At 36.7% G+C, this 20,260-nt stretch overlaps 1 protein-coding gene across 1 annotated transcript in view; it reads right to left on the bottom strand.

The window, feature by feature from the left end:
- Positions 1-20,260, bottom strand: part of GALNT2 (polypeptide N-acetylgalactosaminyltransferase 2) — a 92,966-nt gene that overhangs the window by 13,499 nt on the left and 59,207 nt on the right. Inside the window, exons 6-11 of the mRNA XM_035538354.2 lie at positions 19,898-19,963; positions 16,632-16,753; positions 10,705-10,792; positions 6,902-6,989; positions 5,694-5,797; positions 1,470-1,596 (exon numbers count right to left, since the gene is read on the bottom strand). Of these exons, the coding sequence (XP_035394247.1) occupies positions 1,470-1,596; positions 5,694-5,797; positions 6,902-6,989; positions 10,705-10,792; positions 16,632-16,753; positions 19,898-19,963 (595 nt within the window). The remainder of the gene's footprint in view (positions 1-1,469; positions 1,597-5,693; positions 5,798-6,901; positions 6,990-10,704; positions 10,793-16,631; positions 16,754-19,897; positions 19,964-20,260) is intronic.

A 20,260-nucleotide genomic window follows, 5' to 3' on the forward strand; every position in this document is an offset into this window, starting at 1 on the left:
ACAACTTTATTAACCATATTATTTATTAACTTTGATCCTTATTAACTTCGATCCTCGTTATGACATCAACATTTTAAAGCCTACTGTAAGACTAAAACAGTTGCTTCCTAAACCTACATAATATGGTTTAATAGGTAGATCCTTCTATCATCCTGACACACACTATATATAGGGGAAGTTCAAATTGGATGTTAGGGAAAGGTTCTTCACCAAGAGGGTGGTTGGGCACTGGGACAGGCTCCCCCCAGGGCAGTGGTCATAGCACCAAGCCTGACAGAGTTCAAGATGTATTTGGACAATGCTCTCAGACATATGGTCTGATTTTTTTGGCAGTCCTGTGCAGAGCCAGAAGTTGGACTCACTGAACCTTGTGGGTCCCTTCCTGCTCAGGATATTCCAGGATTCTATACTGGCAGAGATGTAACATATTAAGAGAGGATACTTCATCACTAGCTTTTGCTTTCCCACAAGTACTGTTATTCATTTTCACTGTAGCATAAAATACAGAACTCAAAGAAGAGGGGACCAGAAAAATCCCTACTATGACTACTGGAAGAAACGAAGACTGTGACTTTATTTTAGCAGACGTAAATTCATTAGTGTCACATTGCTGGCATAGCCAACATGGAAAAGAACAATTTATACCTCCAAGGTGATTCCTCAGCCTAAGGTGAAACACTATTCCAAATATATTGGCAGCTTGGAACTTTCTTCCAGACTTAAATACAACAGTGCTCTGTGCTGTTTCATGTTAAACAGTGTTGGGGTTCCATATTCTTTGAGGATAAATGATTTGCAGCTCTTAACTCATGGAACTTTTAGCTCATATTTATACTCCTTCAGGCCTCTGAGCATGGAGTCCAATACTCTAAACCAAAATCTACACAGATGATTCAGCTAGAATTGACAGAGCCTTGGTCAAAACATGTCATACACTCATGTAGCGCCTTAAATCACATGACTTAAAACACTATGAACATGAATCAGGATTGCTGTTCTCATTCCACAGAAGAGCAACTGTGGAAATAGTTCGGTATTCCAGCTACTGCCACACATTAAACCAACAGCAAAATTAACACACGCTAATTTGAGTTCTTAATACTGCAGTTTCTTAGGTCTATACAAAAAAAGCATTTTAATCTTGTTACAAGAAAGGGAGATATGATATAGAATGAAGCTTTCAGCAGCCTGGCATAAATACCAGAATCAGTCTACACAATCATTTATATATCTCAAAATTGATTGAAAGCAAAGTTAACCATTTGCTTCTCCGTATTCTGTCTGCCTCTACTACAAATTTCCTCTTTTTTCTAAAGAATTTAAGGTTCTTCTCTCAGTCTGCATAGCTGCCTCAAAATCATCAGCTTCCTTTAAGGAAAAGGTCCTTAAAATGAAATTACTGCCACCTGCTGATCATTTGAAGAAATCCAAAACATTGCTATTTAACTGAAGGCCAGACTAAGAATTACCTTGCAAATACGGTACCACTCCCACCAGGAAATGTGTACGGATGCTGTTTGCGGAATACGTGACCAACTCTGCTGCAAGGGATGATTTCTAGGCTCCCACCACATTGCCAAACTCGGAATGAGATCTCTGCAAAGAAAACATGAAACACCAACATCACAAAATAATGTAATTTCACAGGATATTATTTACAGGAAACTTGAATATTGCTGGGAAGATCAATATATTTACTTTTTTTTTTTTTTTGAGAAATTCCAGGATAAAACAAAGGTATATCTGAGCATTCTACTTCATTTATTCTTCAAGTTCTGAAGAAATAACTGTATTAACTTGGAAGGAAAACTGTATGTCTTCTCTCATCTGAGGTTACCCGGTATTCTCCAAATTCGGATAGGACAGGCTTATGTTCTATTACTGTGCTTCATCTAAATGTTAAGCAATAGTAGAAACACTTAACATAAATTAATGATCTTTTCTAAAAGAAATCACCTAAAGATGAAATAGAACATCAGACATATTCAAGACATGATAAAACAATCAACGGTTTTGAGCTGCTGACTTATATCAGATAAACACGCCCAAATGCTGGCAGCTGAATAAGTTATTGCCAGTCAATCTTGATTTGAGGAAGACTGAATAGAGAGGTGACATATATAAAGTGAAGGCTATGGACTGTACACTTCTACGCCAATCTAGCAAGCTAACCTTGCTAGTGAAGACAGATCTAGAAATATTGTTGCATGTTTCTTAGCTTAGACAACTGTCAGCACAAGTTACCTCCTGCTGACAGAAAACTTTTCCTCATTCATTCCCAGTAAGCACACGGGTGCTTCCAGTAGCACTTTCTTAGTTTTGATTATTTCCCTCTTTAGCCTAGCAGCTGCTACTGGTCACCAACTCCTACCCTTAGTTTCAAACCTCTTCATCACCCTTTGATACCTTGCCACAGATTTGAAACAAAAACCACACACACAAACACTAAGCAGCTCTATTTCAGTGTCTACTTTTAAGACTACACTAAGTGCCATTCTTCCTCCAGAAGCCTTCCTCCCACATACACAAATAAAAAAAAGTCACAAAACCCAGCATCATTTCTAAAATTAAAGTAGAAAAAAAAGCTATAGAGAGCATGTCTGACCAGAGGAAAAAAAAGGTGCTGTGATTTAAAACACTGACAATGCAAGATAACTGCTTTTCTCCCAAACGGTCGTTGCTTTTACACGGATTGCTTCGTATTTGTTTTATTTCAATAATAATTTCTATTGCATCAAGGCCAGCTAGGCATATTCATGAATTCTGAGCAATCAACATAGTCCAATCTGTAGACAGATAATCTTCCAAAAATATTAATAGGCAATAACATTGTCTTTGGCAATAACTTATGACCTTGATTTTCAAGTTGAATTAACATGGAACAATAAGCAAAATGAATTTTAGAAGCAGCTGAAAATGACATTCTTGTTGTACATTTTTCACAGCACTTTAATCTTCCCTTATTTTGAGCTTAGAATGACAAAAATAATTACAACAAACAAGTTGTCAATGTTTCTATTAAACAAGTTAGTAACAAAAGCACTTTTATATTTCTACCAGAATAAACTACACCGATAAAAGACTTGAGGCTTTCCCCTATCCAGCTCAAATTTGATCCCACAGTGCTGAAATTGTCAAAGCAGAGAAGTAATAATTTTCTTATATCACTTTGAAACATAATTTATGGAGTTTTATGATTTCTGGAGTTTTGCTAGAAAGTTCAGACAGTGATCAGTCCAATGTGAGAGTTGGTTACATGCAGTGAGGCTAGGACATTGCTTAGCGAAAGGTAACAGGGAGATCTGACCAAAGACAAACACTTTTGCATTAGACAAACAAATGCAGACTAAATGCTCAGAAATCTAGAATTAAGCTTCATTAAGTATTGGGAAGTATATCCCTCTGAAGTGAAGAGAAGGGAGATTCTGGATAAAAATAAAGGTCAATGCAATATGCTTAAAGGCCTTTCTTTTGTAAATGATTAGTTTTGAACATTTAATCCAAAACATCACTATCATCTTCATTAATGATCTGATCGTGACCTGGATGTAGGTGCTGAAAACCTGTTCCAGATGCAGTTTAGAAATGCCTTGTGAATCAACTTTTTTTCATTATTCATAGCTTCCTCTACTGTGTATGTTAATGCTTTGTCATTTGATTAGTTCTCCTTCCATAAATGCCCAGAACATAGACCTATAACTCAACACAACACTGAACAAACCTTGATCTGTCTTGTACAACAAGCATATGTAATCAGCCAAATTTGGAAACAATGTGAAAATCATTTGGCTAATTTATGAATTAAACTGTAGGCAAAATACTGCAAGCCCATCTTGGAATTGGTAATGTCGAACCTACACTAACGTGAAAAAAACATCTCAAGTGCTTTGTACGTGCTTGAAGGAAAAATGCAAAGTTTTATACAGTATAAATATGTTTAAACTATTTTGCAAGTCCACCTAGCAGATCATTTGCATGTAACATCAAGAGGCTGATCGACAGATATTCTGGGGAATGAAGAGGCCATACAAGTGGACATATTAGATTTTGAACTGCACATCACAGATTTCCACTATCTGGCATATGTCATTTACTGCTAATTAAATAATACGCCATGCAATTTTTACACACCTTCTGTTAATCTTGCAGCTATGAACAAATAATTAGCTGTCTCCTGTCTGACTTTGCTTTTTCAAGCAGCAGAGAAAAGGCACCCCAAAGTCTCCATCTCCTTCCTCCCATGGTAGGAGAAGGGGGAACAGAATGCAGCAGAAGCAACAGCTTTTTGCATGCTTTTTTTTCACCTAGAGTAAGGAGCTGTTGCTTGTGCCTTTTACTGCTATCAAGTCCTCAATTATCAAAGCATACGAGCAGCTGCTAAATTTTCAGGAAAAACTCAGTCACTCAAGTACATGCTTACAGCTAATCAAATACTTAAGTGCTCTAGTGGTAAAAGAGGTTCTCAGAGAATGCAAGTTTTGCTGTAGTATAAGCTTATCCAATGACTTTCCAGGATGTTTTAAAAAAACAAAGAACAGTTATGATGTTCAAACTTCTACAGTTTAGTCATATGCAGCCAAAATGAGGGGTGGGGAATAGAAACAGGAAGTAATTGTTCAGAACATGCAAATGTTTGAGTATTGCGCAGAAAGGTCAGACAGTGGACCGTAAGGATGTATCTTCCAGCCTTCCAGTTCTTTACACAAGTTCAAGGAATTTTAGGATTTTGTAGATTGCACATGCAATAGAGAAGTTTTAATCCTTAGAACTGGTCCTACAACACACTATTTAGAACGTCTGAGGTGCATCTCTACCTTGAAAAGTTAATGACATACTGCAAGTCTTGAGAAGTTGCAGAGTTCGGCTCCTCCTAAATCATTTTTAATACAAGTATACCAGTCTTAGCTGAAAAAAGTCATTCCACAATACTGTTATGCAGAGAGCTAGACAACCCTACTAATGCTAAATCTAACCACAAGGTCAAAGAAGCAATGCCTAATGTGCAAGTTCTCTTGGCCTCTCCTCCTTCTTCCCCCAAATCCCACTCACTTCAATATCTGAAAATAAGGAATTACAACAAAAATGCCTTCTCAATCATAATTATTTTGTTGGGCTAAAATATGGGTATAAAACACTAAGGCGATATGTCAAGCAATATAGTAGGATCAATGATAAATAATAAACCATTCTTCAGTTAGCTAAGTTTCGATTGATTTCTTAAAGTGTAAGTAAGTACATTAAACCCATGATCTCCTACGTTCTGCTTGCCATTAAGTTTCAGCATCTTAAATATCAAAAAGTTGTCAGCATTTAAACATTATTATATTTTAATCTATAACATTAGAAAACGATGACTTTCAAAACAAGGTATCATTTTTGGAATTAATTTCCTATCCACAACCTGAGGGTTGTGTTTTGCCTGCCAACTTTCAATCCAATTTTTTTTTTTTTTTTTTTTACTGTGCAGTGAGCAAATACATGCATTTCCTCATACTTAGTTTACAATTCCTACCGTTTTAATTCTTTTGTTGATGTAAACATTTTGGGTGTTGCCAGTAATGCACCTGAAGTTTTAACTCTGTTTCTTAATACTCTCCACATAAAACCCCAAAGATCATGAATCCGTGACAGTAAAGACAAAGTTGAAAGATGCTTTCTTTCAAAAGTGATCCAATGGTAAATGATATACTTACCTAAGTTTTCTCCACCCCAAACATCCATCATCATGTCATACTTTCCTAGTTCTTCAAAATAGGATTTATCCATCACAAACAACCCACCAGCTATCATGGGTGTCCTAAACAGACAAGAAAAATTAAATACTTATAGAACCATGAACTGGGAGTTGTCTATTTGCATCTCAAGTTTAATACATCTTTGAAAAAACTGCAGTGTTTTCAAAGGCAACTATGTTTACATCTATCACTTCAAAGCTTGTCTGCATACCATCATACAACATTTCTATGGCAAGTACGGAACTATGACCATCATTTCAGCTTCTGAGTCAACTTCCAAATTTCCATTTGGCTCCCAAGATGTCTATTTAAAGACCGGGAATATGTGCCAGCAATAAAATATTGAAACTGATGCTATATTTCAAGCTGTCAAAACATATGATTTTGTGTTTAAATTTGATATGCTTGATATCTGTTTTTTGTTAAGGTAAGATAATCTAACAGTGACCTTTAAAGCTGGGTGGTCTTTTCTGTTTGTTGGTGTTGTTTTTTTAATAATCAAGTATTTGAGTCTCAGAAGGCTACACAAATATGAATGAAGTTTCCATATTCCTGAAAGCTATGGAAAAGATCCCTTTTCAAACTGAGAAAATGAGTTCTAGCTTTGTTTAGTCACTGACTACTTGGTCCTGAATCCATTTCTATTTTTAAATCTATGTCAAGTCTAACTGTAAATATATGGTTGCTATATCTCATTGCATGTCATTTAAAGTAAAATGACACAGACAAGGAAGTTGACTTAATTTTTTTTTCCTTTCTTATGGGAAAACAAAGGATGCAAATTCTATACTACAGACACTATCTGTTTTTTGGTATTAGAGTTTAAGTAGCAAGGTAGTGTTTCCATTTGAACCTCCCAAACTGGAAATATTAGCTTTAGTCTGTTTTGGAGATGCAACATGCACAAAAGTAATAGTTACATGAACAGTATTAGAGGTAAACTCTGCTTCAAGCTATATTCTTCTATGCCCTGAAGCAATGTTACACTCTACACGATTTATTGTGTATTTAAATCTTCATCAGATAAACTAACCAATACTAATCCATTTGCAATGAAGTGCTCTGACAGGAACAGAGACACATGAAGATGGATCAGTAAGTTTCTTTTACTAAAAAAAAAAGTAAAGCATTATCCATCAAAGGGAGAAAAAGTGGTACAGACGCACTTTATGGGAGCAACTGGGTTTCCTTGCCGTGCTCTTCTTTGCTCTGGTGTCATGTAATCCCATTTGAACACCAGGTTCCAGTCAAAACCTTTAAGAAGAAAATTATGATAGAGAGTAACTAGGATGTTAAAAAGACGGTGGTCATCATTTAAGTTGCAGTAACATAATATTGACCCAAACCACTTGGAACTGAAATTTGAGTTAAAAATTTTAAATTCGTACAATCTTATGGGTAGAAAACAAATGAGGAAGAGACTGGATAAAAGGTAAAGAAGTTGGACAGAATAAAAAATTAAATCTCAAATATAAAAAAAAATGATTTCTCTTGTTGCCATCTATTACACAAAGTAAGAAACCCACTCAACAAATGAGAAAGCATAAGCCTTAAACATGAGATACTGGATTCATGAGTAAGTCATATGGAACATCATATGAGAATCTTCATCCCATTACAATTGCTCTCTACAGTTCTTACTGTACAATTACATTTCAAGTCTTCTATGCTCACATTTATGCTTAATACATATATTAATATGCTTAATACAGTACTCAGTACTCCTCTCTATCAGCAGAAGTTCTCTATCACAAAGGTTGCAACAGATTATGTAGCTCCTACTTCTCTTATTAACATTCATTTAAGTTCATCCTTTTCTACTGCATGCTCCTAAATACATCATTTTTAAACCCGGGATAAGTGCTGGAGGGCCAGAAATCTTACTCTTCTTATGCAGGTACATGTGTCTGCATGCACAGCAGGAGAAGGTCTGGACCTTTTATGAGTTAAGCACAGAAAAAAGATCACCAGTACAAACAAGACCAATAGGTCACCTCCAGCACGTTTCTGCCTGCCAACAGTTTAAAACACCTTCCTTTAGGCAATGATACAAGAAACACAGCCGGTATAAGATGACCCTACTACAGGAAACACTTCCTAACTATTTTTGATCTGGGCTAGACCATTAAGTATGAACCTCTACCAAAAAACTACAAAGGCTACACAGCACTCTCCCAATATGCCTAGCAAATCAGCCTTATACAGACTGCCTGCTGCCAAAAGCATTTAGATCCTATGAGGTAATGTAATGAATGATTTCCAGATTTCTGTTGCACAGATGTCAATAGTTTTCTTTCTCTAGCATGAAGATAAAGCAATTAGTTTCTGGGGAAGTGGGAAAAAATTAGCTAAACAGACAACAATTATAGTCCTACAGGCTGTTTGTCTGCACTAATAAATGTGCATGGTAAGGACTGAGGTGGAGAGTTTGAAATGAAAATTGTTTAGTTTTCAACTCCCAAAATACTTCTGTCTCACGCACACAATACAGAAGTTATCCTAAACAGTCTTTACCACGTATATGCCAAGTCTTCCTCTACAGGTTTGAGCCCTTCATAAGGTGTTGCACTGTAAAAAATGAAAGACCATCTAATACTCCAAAAATTCCAAGTAGCAAAACAGTAAAATGGCTACAATTGATAGCAATGCCAAGTCTCCAGCTTGAAAAGAAAAATGAACTCCAATATTTCCATGCAGTTAAAAAGTCTCATTTCATCATACATACCCAGCAAAATTACTTGCATCTGGGAAAACCTGAAAAAACCCTACTGTTCTCCAGCACAAGTGGTAGAGATAGTGTTATGTACACCATAGTGAACACAAGGGGTCTCTTTTGGAACACAGCACTGTGTTGCTAACTCGGAACAAGTGTATAAATTGTCTACCCATGAAAATGTTTTTTCCGTCTCCATTTTCACTGAGTCTGGGAAAAAAATTGCACTCAGTGAGATAGTATCAGTAACTCTGTAAAAGGAGTATTTTTTAAATACAAGTGCATATCCAGTATGAAATTCTATCATGGGTAAATTGCATGATAGGCACAACCTAAGTTCTTAGATCTCAGTTAACTATAATTTATTTCAGTAATTAAAGTGCTTCTCAGGGTGTAAACAGTTTTGCAAGCCTCCTCCCCTCCAAAACAAATTTGTAATATGAAGTCCTCTGTAAAATTTGCTGGATGGCTTGTTTTGGGTGATTAAGTCTTTTGCAAAACAGACCAGGCACAAATGCTGTCCCAGCTGTCTCAACTCTCCATGCTTCAGCCACACAGATACTATATCTAAGATTGAAAGCATGGTTTGATTTCCATGTTTAGATTTGGCCCCAGTGAAAGTGTCCTGTGATGCCAAATGCTGTAGTGCCCCTCACACGCTAATCTGTCCTTCGGTAACTGAAAGGGAATATATTATTCACATTTCAACATACCCCAAATAGTATTTAGATATTGCTATGTGAAAAATGTGTTGTTAAAATGCAGCTTCTCACTCCTCAGTACAGAAGTACAGAGGCTCAATGCACTTTAAAGGATCTATTTCTATTGTGTATGACAGGAGAAAATGAGCATTAAAGAAGAAAATGGGAAACAGATCCATAGACAAAGCATGAAAAGCAGTAAGAGGTAAAATGATCTCTCAATTCTCTCCAACTTCAGTTGGGAAGAATTAAAGAGCATGAACCCCACAGGAACCAATCAAAGGTTTCAATGAAAACTCCTCCTACTGTAGACAACAATAAGAGCCACATAATGGTATAGAGATTTCCATACTTGCTGTATAATGAGTAGATTGGTTAAAAGCCTTAAGGTTTTAATAAAGCTGGCACACAGATAATAGCATAGTATTATATATTAGCATATTGTGAATATATCCACTGTAGGCATTCTTTCAGAACATTAATTAAAAGGATATAGAAACACCTTCAGGTCATGACTGGAACTTAAAGCATATGCAACGTTATGCAAATATTACTTTCATTTGGGTTTACTGGAACAAACACTTGGTGGCCAGTTCTGGACTAGGAGGTCAGACAGAATGGGCCTGAAATTGATTTTCCCTTCCCCACTCAAGAATGCCCATTCAGAAAAAGCCGAAACAACGTGGGAACAGCACCATGTAATTCCTATATTGTGGCTCATCTTATATCTGTTATGCAGACAGTAGTTTCCTGAGTTGCAGGAACAACTGGGGGGAGGAGGTGGAGACAGCTATTTTCAATGTTATATTCCTACTAACAGTGGAAAAAAAACTTTAAAAAACTTGTAATGAATAAGGATTTTAGCATGTGGTTGCCCTCCCTCCATTGGAAAAGGAGAGGAAGAACTATTTTTGGAGGGCTTCACAAAGCTTTTTATTATTTGCTGTCAACAGTTTACACTAACCAGACAGTGAAACTGTAACATCTCTAAAATGAATTTAACAGGAAGTTTTATAACAGTAAAGGTAATAAACACTACAAATTTAAGGTCACATTTTACTCTTCACAATTACAGATCATCACTAACAAAAACATTTTTTTTAAGCACTTTCCAAAGCTTTCTGCTTTTTCAGAAGCATTTAATTAAGCAAACCAGCATCTTGAAAAAAACTCACAGGCACTGCATTGCTGATGGATTTCTAAACTAGATAGCAACTAAAGCCTGTCTTATCTAAAAACAGAATCATAAGCTCTGGCCATAAGCTGCTTCTGACACATGCATAGTGCTACAAACATTGGAGTGACTCTTGCACATTGGTAAAAGGCAACATAAACTTATAAGAATTCGTATAATAAAAATGAACTGTTTTAAAGTAGAAGGCAATAAGGCCAATTAAAATCCAAGCCTAGAGAAACAACTGACATCTAGAAATTAAGCTAGAAATGCAAAAGGGAGGGGCAGTATGTTAACAGTCCATTCCACAACTGCAGTGATTATGAGCTTTGTTTCTTGATGCTTTTTATTTTGTATTTGTATTCCAGTACAGGTACATACCGCCTTTTAAATCAGCTGACGCCCCCACGTACTGGAAGTTGTCCATATTAATTACATCAATAATAGGAGACACAACTCTGGTCTTGTCCTAAAATAAATATTAGAAAGTGATATTGAAATAATGAAATCAATATAGAAAGATTCATTCAGGATGAGATGTTGCACAGTTCTGTAGGATTTCATCAGCACTTCTCCCCCAGCTTTTCCTCTACTTCAGCTTCTGACTCTGAATAGTATTGCTCATCCTTGCTTCAGAGAAAAGGAACCACACTATATAGCTGAGAATCCACTTTGTATTCTAGGCTAACTTACAGGCAAGTAAACCCCCCTCTTCTGGCTTGCTCTTGAAGCAAACTCGTAGTTCAAAAGGCAAGCAAGCAAACACCACTTCCATTCCTATTTTTCAAACCGGCTCAAAGAGAAAAACTATCCAGGTAATTCATACTTTCACAGCAAATATCTAGCCACACAGAGTACTGCAGTCTTATTCCTTCAACCTTTAAGGAACTTTAAGGCCCTTCTACAATCAGATAAGTCTTAGGTTAATGATAACCCATTTCACACTAGAAGAATCACAACTTCACAGTCAGACACCAGATAGGAGAAAACTGAAAAAAAGCACCTCTTAAACTAATGAATGCTATTAATCTCTGGCAGCCAAGATTCCAGTGGCACGGATGCTGCATTCCTCTGTCTGAGCATGGTCTCACACACTATTTCAAGCAATGTTAATTACCTTAGCTCATGTGTTTATCAAAATAGTTTTTAAGGGAAAAAAACATCTTTCCAGCAACTCCACATGCATCATCTATCAGGATAATAAGACATCTGTACTCTAGAAGGGACTCATCTAATATTAGAAACACAGTATCATGGTTAAATCAATTCCTCTCCATGAAGTACCTCTTGAAAAAAAAAAAAAAAAGGAGTTACATTTACACACTGAAGCATAGCTTCTTTTGATCAAACACGTAGTTTGGGATCAAAATAGAAATTTGAGCGCCAAGATTTGGCACCATTCAGAGAGCACAGGCACCTTCTGAACAGTATTATCACCAACTCTGTGAATATAAAAATGCTTTAAATAAACAGGGGATATTTTGGTAACTCTGTTACAGAGAACCTGTTCTCATTGTTAAAAAAAATACCAACCTGAACATCTCCATTTTAAGTATGTATGCAGAAGCATCTTCAAACAATACATGTATTCTGAGCAGTGGTTCAACAATACTTACCCCTTGCTAATCCAGTATTATACACAATAGGTTGGTACTAAAAACTAGTAGGAGAACAGTGTGAGCTCATAACAAGAGACTAAAAAGCAACTCCTTTAGTCAAACTCTTTGGTTGGTCCAATAAGATCATTAAAAACACGTTTTCACTTATTGATTCTTAACTACTAAATCTACTGATTTTAGCAAACCAAAACTTCATAGCTGGCGTATACCAGGTCATTCTGTATTAGCCAAAAGGAGAATCTGAGTTAGGCCTTCAGCTTTTGGCTGACAACAAAGCTAAAAGCTGATGACTTGTTACTGATTCTATTTTTCTTTTAAGTATCAATTCAGCTATACCATACGGACCAAGCGTACATCTTTGCGAGGGATGTAACAGAAAATGTAAACAGGCCTTCCACTAAGTATTAATTAGCTAGGTCTAAAGCAAACTTGTAACAGACAAAGAAGACCAGCCTCTCCCATTCCGCTGCTGATCACATCTTCAGCTCACGTTTCTGTTAGCTGTAGCCCCAAGTCTGTGTTTAAGACAACAAGCATATGGGTTTACTAACAGTGTTCTACTTGGGAGGCAACTACGATTTATTGCACCTGAACTACAACACCTTGTGTCCTTCTACACCAATAAAGCACTTCAGGTGTACCCGTGACCTTATCTTAGATATTCTACTTACAGCAATAAAACTAAAAAACCTCCTTTCTTTAAAGACTGATGATATCTTCTAAAGAAGTTACCCAGCCTATCCAGTATTTGCAATACACCCATCAGCATGAAATAAGATATACAAATGTGAAACACCCCTTTCTGTTCTTTCCTTAGCTGAAACTGATGTGGTTTATACATCTGTGTCCATCTCTAAAAATCATTTGTTGCAAAAAATCTGTATTTTCTCAAATGGTTCACAGAGCTGAACCTGGTAGGAAAAACTGCCTAAGCTGTCATCTGTCACAACAGGCAGAGCTTAAGTTAGGATTCAGTTCATCTTCACTATGCCTCCATAACGCTGAATAAGCAGGTAGCACATCGTCTCTACACATTCAGTATTTCCTCAGGCCATTACTGTTTATCTGATTAATTCTATCAATATCAGTGCAAGAGCACCACTTGCGACACTGTAAGCTTAAGTAACACATTAAGTTATTTCCCTGACACACAAATACCCAGGTTGTGACCATTCTGTTTGATGTACAACCACCACTTTCTAGGCCTGGGAACATGCTGTTCCTTCCATGATTTGAAGTGATAGATTTGTTCAGCAGCAAAGTGGACAAAATACTTGCACATCCTTAAGGTGACGTTTTGCAGGGCACTGCAAAGTTGTTAATGCAGAAACTGCTAAAAAGACCTTGCAAGTCTCCAAAGTACATGGAGTTCAAAACCATCCACTTAAAATACTAGAAAGCAACTGCTCCTGTTAAATTGATAATGGAACACAATTGGAAAATCTTGTGCTTCTATGTGAGGATAATGGAAAGAAATAGCCTGTGAACACTGCAAGTCTCTAGTGACTGGAAATTTGTAGCAGACTATTTCATTTTAATATTTCATAAGAAGGTTATGTATGCTCTAGAGAGTTAGGCTACTATTAGATATTATTCTCATAAACCATTGGAAATTATCCTCAGGATTCTGCATGCATTGCTTCCCCCCAACCCAGTACCCAAAAAACTTAAAACACTTCAAAGATTAAATTTCACAACGCTCTTAAGAGGAAAACAAATATTTTCCTTTCAGCAATGTGCCAGTTAAAAGTAACTCATTCAAGGTCACAGAATCTGAGACAGATATGAGAAAGGGATCCACGTCTTATTTCTTAATTCTAGTTCCTTAATCATTTTAAGATCTTTTGTTTAAAAATATTGTCAAAAAAGTGATGCAGGATCAGTTGTGCTATGAAAACAGATGAGTTTAGTTCTGCTCCAGAAACTCCCTTTTTCCTGTAACTGATATTATAAGAATAGAACAAAGTGCTTAGAAATAGAAAATGGAAAAAGCAAAGTAGGAAAACATTCACAAAATAACCTAGTAATTACCAATGTTTTCAAGATAATGGGTACTCCTGATTATTATTGATATTTGGGGGAAATCAAAGGGTTAAACTCCACTGATTCCTTGTTTAATCTCCCCTAACCAACACACACGCTCCCCTGGAAGACAAAATGCAATTAGAAAGCCTCCTTGCAGTAGGGAGCAAGGTGGGAGAAAGCACACCAGCTCCAGTTTACAAGGGTATCTGTACATTCTGAATGCTAAAATATTCAGTTTGTGTGTACGTTTTTATTGCTTTAAGCCTTTGCTCAAATTGCTGAAGGAAATCCCTAGCACTGTCAAATCCCTCCAGGAACAGTAGGCAAGCATGGCCAACGAATAAGGACATTCTAACTAGGAAACCACCTCAAAGAAGAGCACTCTGGGATGGATCATCTTTCAACAGAAGAGAGGATCTCAAGGCCTCACATCCTCCTAACACACATAAGAGGTCAAACACGGCTTTCAAAGGGGGTTACAGCATGTTAGATAGTATATTGTAGAATTGATTCCATTTAAACTGTTTCTGGATGCTATAATTTTTATATTTTAAAACACACAATTAAGCCCCTAAAGCTCCCACAGAATTAAATAGCAAGTGGGCAATTCTGAAACTGAAGGAAAAAGCAACCCTCCCACCACACACAGAACAGATGTAGCAGAGCATCAGAAAAGACTGCATTGATGTTTAGTAACTCTAACCTGAAAAAGCTATCTTTGAGGCTAGAAAGGAAAGGAAGTTCGAATCTATTCAGCTTCCTGTCACCAAGACCATTAAGAAAACGCTATTGATTAACATCAAGTAACACACCATCTGCACTGTGAGCAAAAATCAACCTATTTAAAACAACAACTATACTATATGCAAGCCCTATACACATGTGCCCTAATTATCTGAACCAGCAGAACACCTACAGGTATCTTTAACAAACTCCATACCTGCTGCTTGGGAATCTTCCCAGATAAAAGTAAAATAAATGATGTGGAATTCCAGTTATTTAACAACACATCAAGCTTTCAAGAATGGAAAACTGTTCATACAGCTGAAAGCTATTCTAAGGCACACAACTAGTATGTGTCAGGGTGACAATTACAAGGAGCAGGTTTTGAAGCATCTAATCATTCACGTACTTCTAGAAGTAACTACAGCACAAAGCAAAATATGCAGCTATTTCTCCCATCAATTACACTACATGTAATGCCAGATCTTCATTAACCTGTCAGCCACTTAATAAGACGTTTTACATTCAGTTATGATGAAAAGGTAACACTTTTTCATATCCCATATCAGTTTCAGAAACTGAAATGTAGTATACCCTGAAAAAAATATCAGAGAAGAGGGTAAATGGCAAAATATTTGTCTTGCTAAAAGCAAGGCTTTATTGACCAAAACTACCTTTCTTTTCAAATTTCTCAAACAGGTAGATGACTCAAACAAATTACACAAAAAGGCTTGAGAACAGTTCCCACATCCTAGAATCAAGCTAGTGCTTTAGCAACGAGCATTCTTTGCTTCCTTCTGAGATGTATTTAATGCCTTTAAGTTCACTTTCCTGGTTAATAATTACATAGAAACTACCCTTGCAGGGCTGCAACATTTTACATAGTCACAAAAATTGAGCAAAGTGTTATGTTGCTCATGCCCAAGGGCTCTGTGGGCTGCAGGTACTTGAGTGACCAGGTTTGAGCTGATTACAGTTATTTCACCTCCAACACAGGATTTTAAATGCTGTTATGTCTTAGGCAATTTACAGTATTTCTTGAATACACAGTAAAGCATTGCAGAAAAACAGAATAAGAAGTTATCAGTTGATGATGACTGGTTTCCCCATTGGCATATTGAGGACACAGCTTCTTCCTCCCCCTCTTTTTTTTGGAGGAAATGGAAAGGAGAGCATATGGAGAACAAGCAAGGAACTTGGCATTAACAAGACAGAGTAGCTAAGTAAAACCATTTTGACCAGGAGCACTTTGAAGGAAAGCCTTTCCAAACTAAAACGTTAAATTAAAAGAAAATGCAATTATGGAAAAAGCTTGGTTTTTTTTGAGCATCCCCCAACACTTCCTGGGATCACACATGATTCGCTTTCTACTTCAGTAGAGTTCCTCCGGAGTAAGTTAACATGGATAACCAATCCCTGGAGAAAACAGTATACTTTCACTCTCAGTTCTGTCAATAGCTTTTCTAGGACACTGGCAAAGCATTGTTTTCACAGAAGCTGAGAGCCCATGGTCCCTGTTAATTTCCATGAGAATTTTTGTTTCACAGTTCAACCTCTTTCCCATTATCACACTGAATCTTAATGAGGCATAAATATTCAGGTAAACTGAATTACATTGAGATGATATTGGTTGAGGAGAACTACGCTTTGCTCTAAAGATTTTCAACACTTACTGAGGAGGTCCCTAAAGAACCAAAGAAGCATATATTTGAATTGCTTTTAAAGGTAATAATAAATATTCACATTTTATGTTCCTATGTTCACAGATTAAATGAACAAAAAGTGGGTTTTAATCACAGAACCTCTGATCATCTCCATCATCTTACTTCAGAGAAAAAGCCTCCTTAGAAAAATGCATAAAATTAATGTAGTATAAACCAGATGGCTTTAAAATTTAAAAGCTACTCCTTCAGGAAATTACTTTAGAAGAACTTTACTAACCTCAGCTACTCTTTCCAAAAGTGGTTCCAGCCAGTGTTCATTGCATTCACAGTGACTATCCAGGAAGGTCAGTACTTTTGCTTGTGCTGCATCTGCCCCTCTGACACGAGAGCGCATCAAGCCTGCAAAGTAAAGAAAAGAAGTCTGTGTAGATTCTGGAGGAAAACAATCAACAGCAGAGAGACAAACAATTGCATTCCAAGATGATCATGAATTAAATTACTATAACTCAGGACATAAACACACAAGTTCGACTATAAAAACAAGATGCTGGTTAACAGTTCGGTGAAAAAATTTCAGAATAAAAAGCCTGCAACTTTAACTATTGCACTCTAGTCTACAGGTTCTAATCTTATTTAAACAAGAGAATTTAAGTGCCTTTTCAAAAAAAAGTAATAAAGAAGTGCAGCTGGATCTACATTACAGTAAATGGCATTAATGCTGATTAATTTACTCAACATCAGTACTGAAAACAAATCCGCCCTCCCCCAAATCCACAATAGGATATAGTGCCACTTTGGTTTTATGAGCATTAATTGAAGGATTGCTACTGGGTGAATTAAAAGTACTCCTGCCTTTATGAAAATACAATAGAACTGCAAAAAATAATATCAACTTATCCTAACCGCCTTTTTGCGCTCCCACCACCTCCCCATTTCAAAAGTTCTCAGAAACAGTCTGTGCATCCTTCTGTCAACTTCTTCCAGAAATAACCACACTTGGTTAATTCCTGTTTAGGAGCCTTTTGCCCAGCTCCTTTCAACTGTCTGTCCTGTGTTTCTTGCAATTCACTTGTTTGTCTGTTTTGGATTTTTTGTTGTGGTTTTGATATCTTAACCCTGAAAAGATTTAAGAGAAAGCTTCTGATGAAATCAAAAGATTCTTCTCGTCTCTACATCTCATTTATACAGACCCCCTCACTGATTTGCCCTGTTCCTTTTCTCCTTTCCCTCTTATTTCCTCATTGGATGACCTCACCATTCCTTCATGTCCCTTTTTATATTTACGCATCTACCCTAGAACATCCCACCATGTTTTTCAATACAGAAGTGAGTGAACCTCATTCCTTTGCAAGTTTCCTGCCTGTTTTTCTGTATTACTGTTCAAAACTCAATTTCACTGTCACTCAAGATCAAAGCAAAGCAATTACTTTTCTCCCCATTGACTCTCACCAACTCTGTTTTCTCAACTGAAAAAGGTCTAAAACATATGCAAAAAACCCCAACCACTTCTTTCCATCCTCCTCACAAAATCAACCTGCAAAATATGGGTCTGACAAACAGACACAAGTAGCTTAATAGGAATAGGCTACAGACTTGTTTGCTCTGTCCAACATTCAGCAACTAAATAGCCTCACAAAGATCCTTGTGCTCTCTTATCACAAAGATGAACACTTCACTAGTGTAGATACACTCCATAATGATGATCTATCAGTACTTTCTACCTTACCTGTTGTGCATTTGCAGCTAATCATACCTTTTTATGCCATCTCCCCGGTCCCAACTTTTGCATGTTTCTGTGCACCTTTTCCATGCTGTTTGTTCTACTTCTACAATTCCTCATTCCAGAACTTTGTATTTCTAACTTTCATTCTTACATCTTCATCTACTTTCACAGAAAATGGAAGTGACCATTAGGTCACCGAGTCCTCCGAAATCACACTGAACCATACAACAGGAAGAGTTCAGAAGGTTCCTGTGAACATTTAGTCTGTAGATTACCACACCCTCCAAAACACATCTGTTCCCATAACTCTGGTCCTACAGATAAAACCCAAAGCTACCATCATGTATTTCTGAAACCAGAGCAGTCAGTACCATCCCTGCCTGAGATATCAGGCATCAGCCTACACTTGAAAATAAAAAGCAAAGTTAGTATTAAACTCTAGCATAACCACCCAGCAATCAAATGAAATCTTAAAACATTTTAATTTAAAAAAATCTGATTGCACAAATGAATATCTAGGCAAAGCCTCCTAAACAGTACAGTAGCTCCCATTGGTAATAATTTTATCCTCATCTCACAATAACACCAAGTAAACTAGTATTGCACCTTGAATTTGAAAGCATTTCTTTTCTGACACAGTAAAAGATTTGTCAAATCATATTATGCATCAGTATATCTGAAAATGAAATTTGAAGTATGAAGGAAAATTCAGTTCATGTTTGTATGTACAGTACAGAAATAGTATTTATAGTACAGAATAAAAATCAAAAAACTGTTGCTTCAGTCAATTTTTCCATTACTATTATCTCAATATTTAAGCGCTGCACTGGTCAGAAAAACGAGATCAACTCACTGAGAACCCTGCAACCATGGCAAGTCACAAAAGGTCTGATTTCCTAACAAGCCTTTGTTCACAAGTATATTCCAAACACACACTTAAATACTAAGAACACGACCGTATGTAATAGCTTTAATTATGGGACAACACGGGTTTTGTGCTAGACATTTCCAGCTTCTGACAATCTCATGATTCTATCTAGCTGCTCCCTAGACCTGGCTGGCAGACAAGATGCAGTGCCTATAAAAACAAACAAGCACATATCTGCTAACTCAGTCAGCTATTTCAACTGTCAGCTCTCAGTTATTATTTCAAACAGCTGTAGAATAACAGTTGCCTCTATCTAATTCTTTAAGCTCCACAGACAGGAAGCTGCTGACTGAAGGGCTCAATGGTACGAGGCCATAATTTACAAGGCAACAAAGAAGAAAAAACATAATACAAGTTTGTTATATGACAGAGGCTTCAACAAAACTGGCATACATGATCCCTGCCCTCCCGGATGCTCAAACTCTTTCAGGTTTGCCAAACAAACTGCCTGACAGGCTGTCGATCAACTGGATCCTTAGAACAATCTCTAGTAAGGGAAGCAGAGAAAAAGGATATTTTTAAGCTGGATCTTTGCAAACAGTCTTACAGTTTACAGTAAGGCCTTCCATACAATTGGAGCAGCTTAACAGAGGATCGAAATACAGTGAGAAAAAGGAGGGGCTGAGGGTGAAAGGCAATTTCTCAAGTTGGCTTCCACTGTGAAAGCCAGCAACGTGTAACTGCATACAACAATACTGAATTAATTAGAATTACTATTTTTACTTGCACAAATACATCAATTTTTACTCCTTTCACTTGTAGGTTGATTTATAAAGTGAAAATCCTCCCCTCCAAGACAGAATGTTCCTTTAAAACACCTGATCAAGATTAGCAAACACAGAAATTGCAACACACTAGAATTTTTATCTTCCTTTCCCCAAACGAAGCCTACCTTCTCGGCGATCGTTTCGAAGAACCCGCACTTTTTCAATTTTTCCCAAGAGAGCACCATCATCAGCTTAAAAAAAAATACAAATAAAGTGATGAGAAACAGTTTGATATACTATAAAAGCATGTTTTCCTTCACCAAACAAAACCAAAAACTTCGTAGTGGAAAATGTTCATGGTTGCAAATAATTCAAGATACACTCTTAAAAATGCCTCACCAGAAATAAAGAAAAATTATCAGGCTAAGAAATTACTACCATTATTATGTTTTTTAAAGCTAATTTGATTTTACACTCAAATATTTTTATTCAATAACATTCTTTTTGCTTACTTTAGGTAGTTTCTACATGTTGTGAAAAGCTAAAGC

Source organism: Cygnus atratus, chromosome 3 (assembly GCF_013377495.2).
Source record: "Cygnus atratus isolate AKBS03 ecotype Queensland, Australia chromosome 3, CAtr_DNAZoo_HiC_assembly, whole genome shotgun sequence".
Taxonomy (NCBI): domain Eukaryota; kingdom Metazoa; phylum Chordata; class Aves; order Anseriformes; family Anatidae; genus Cygnus; species Cygnus atratus.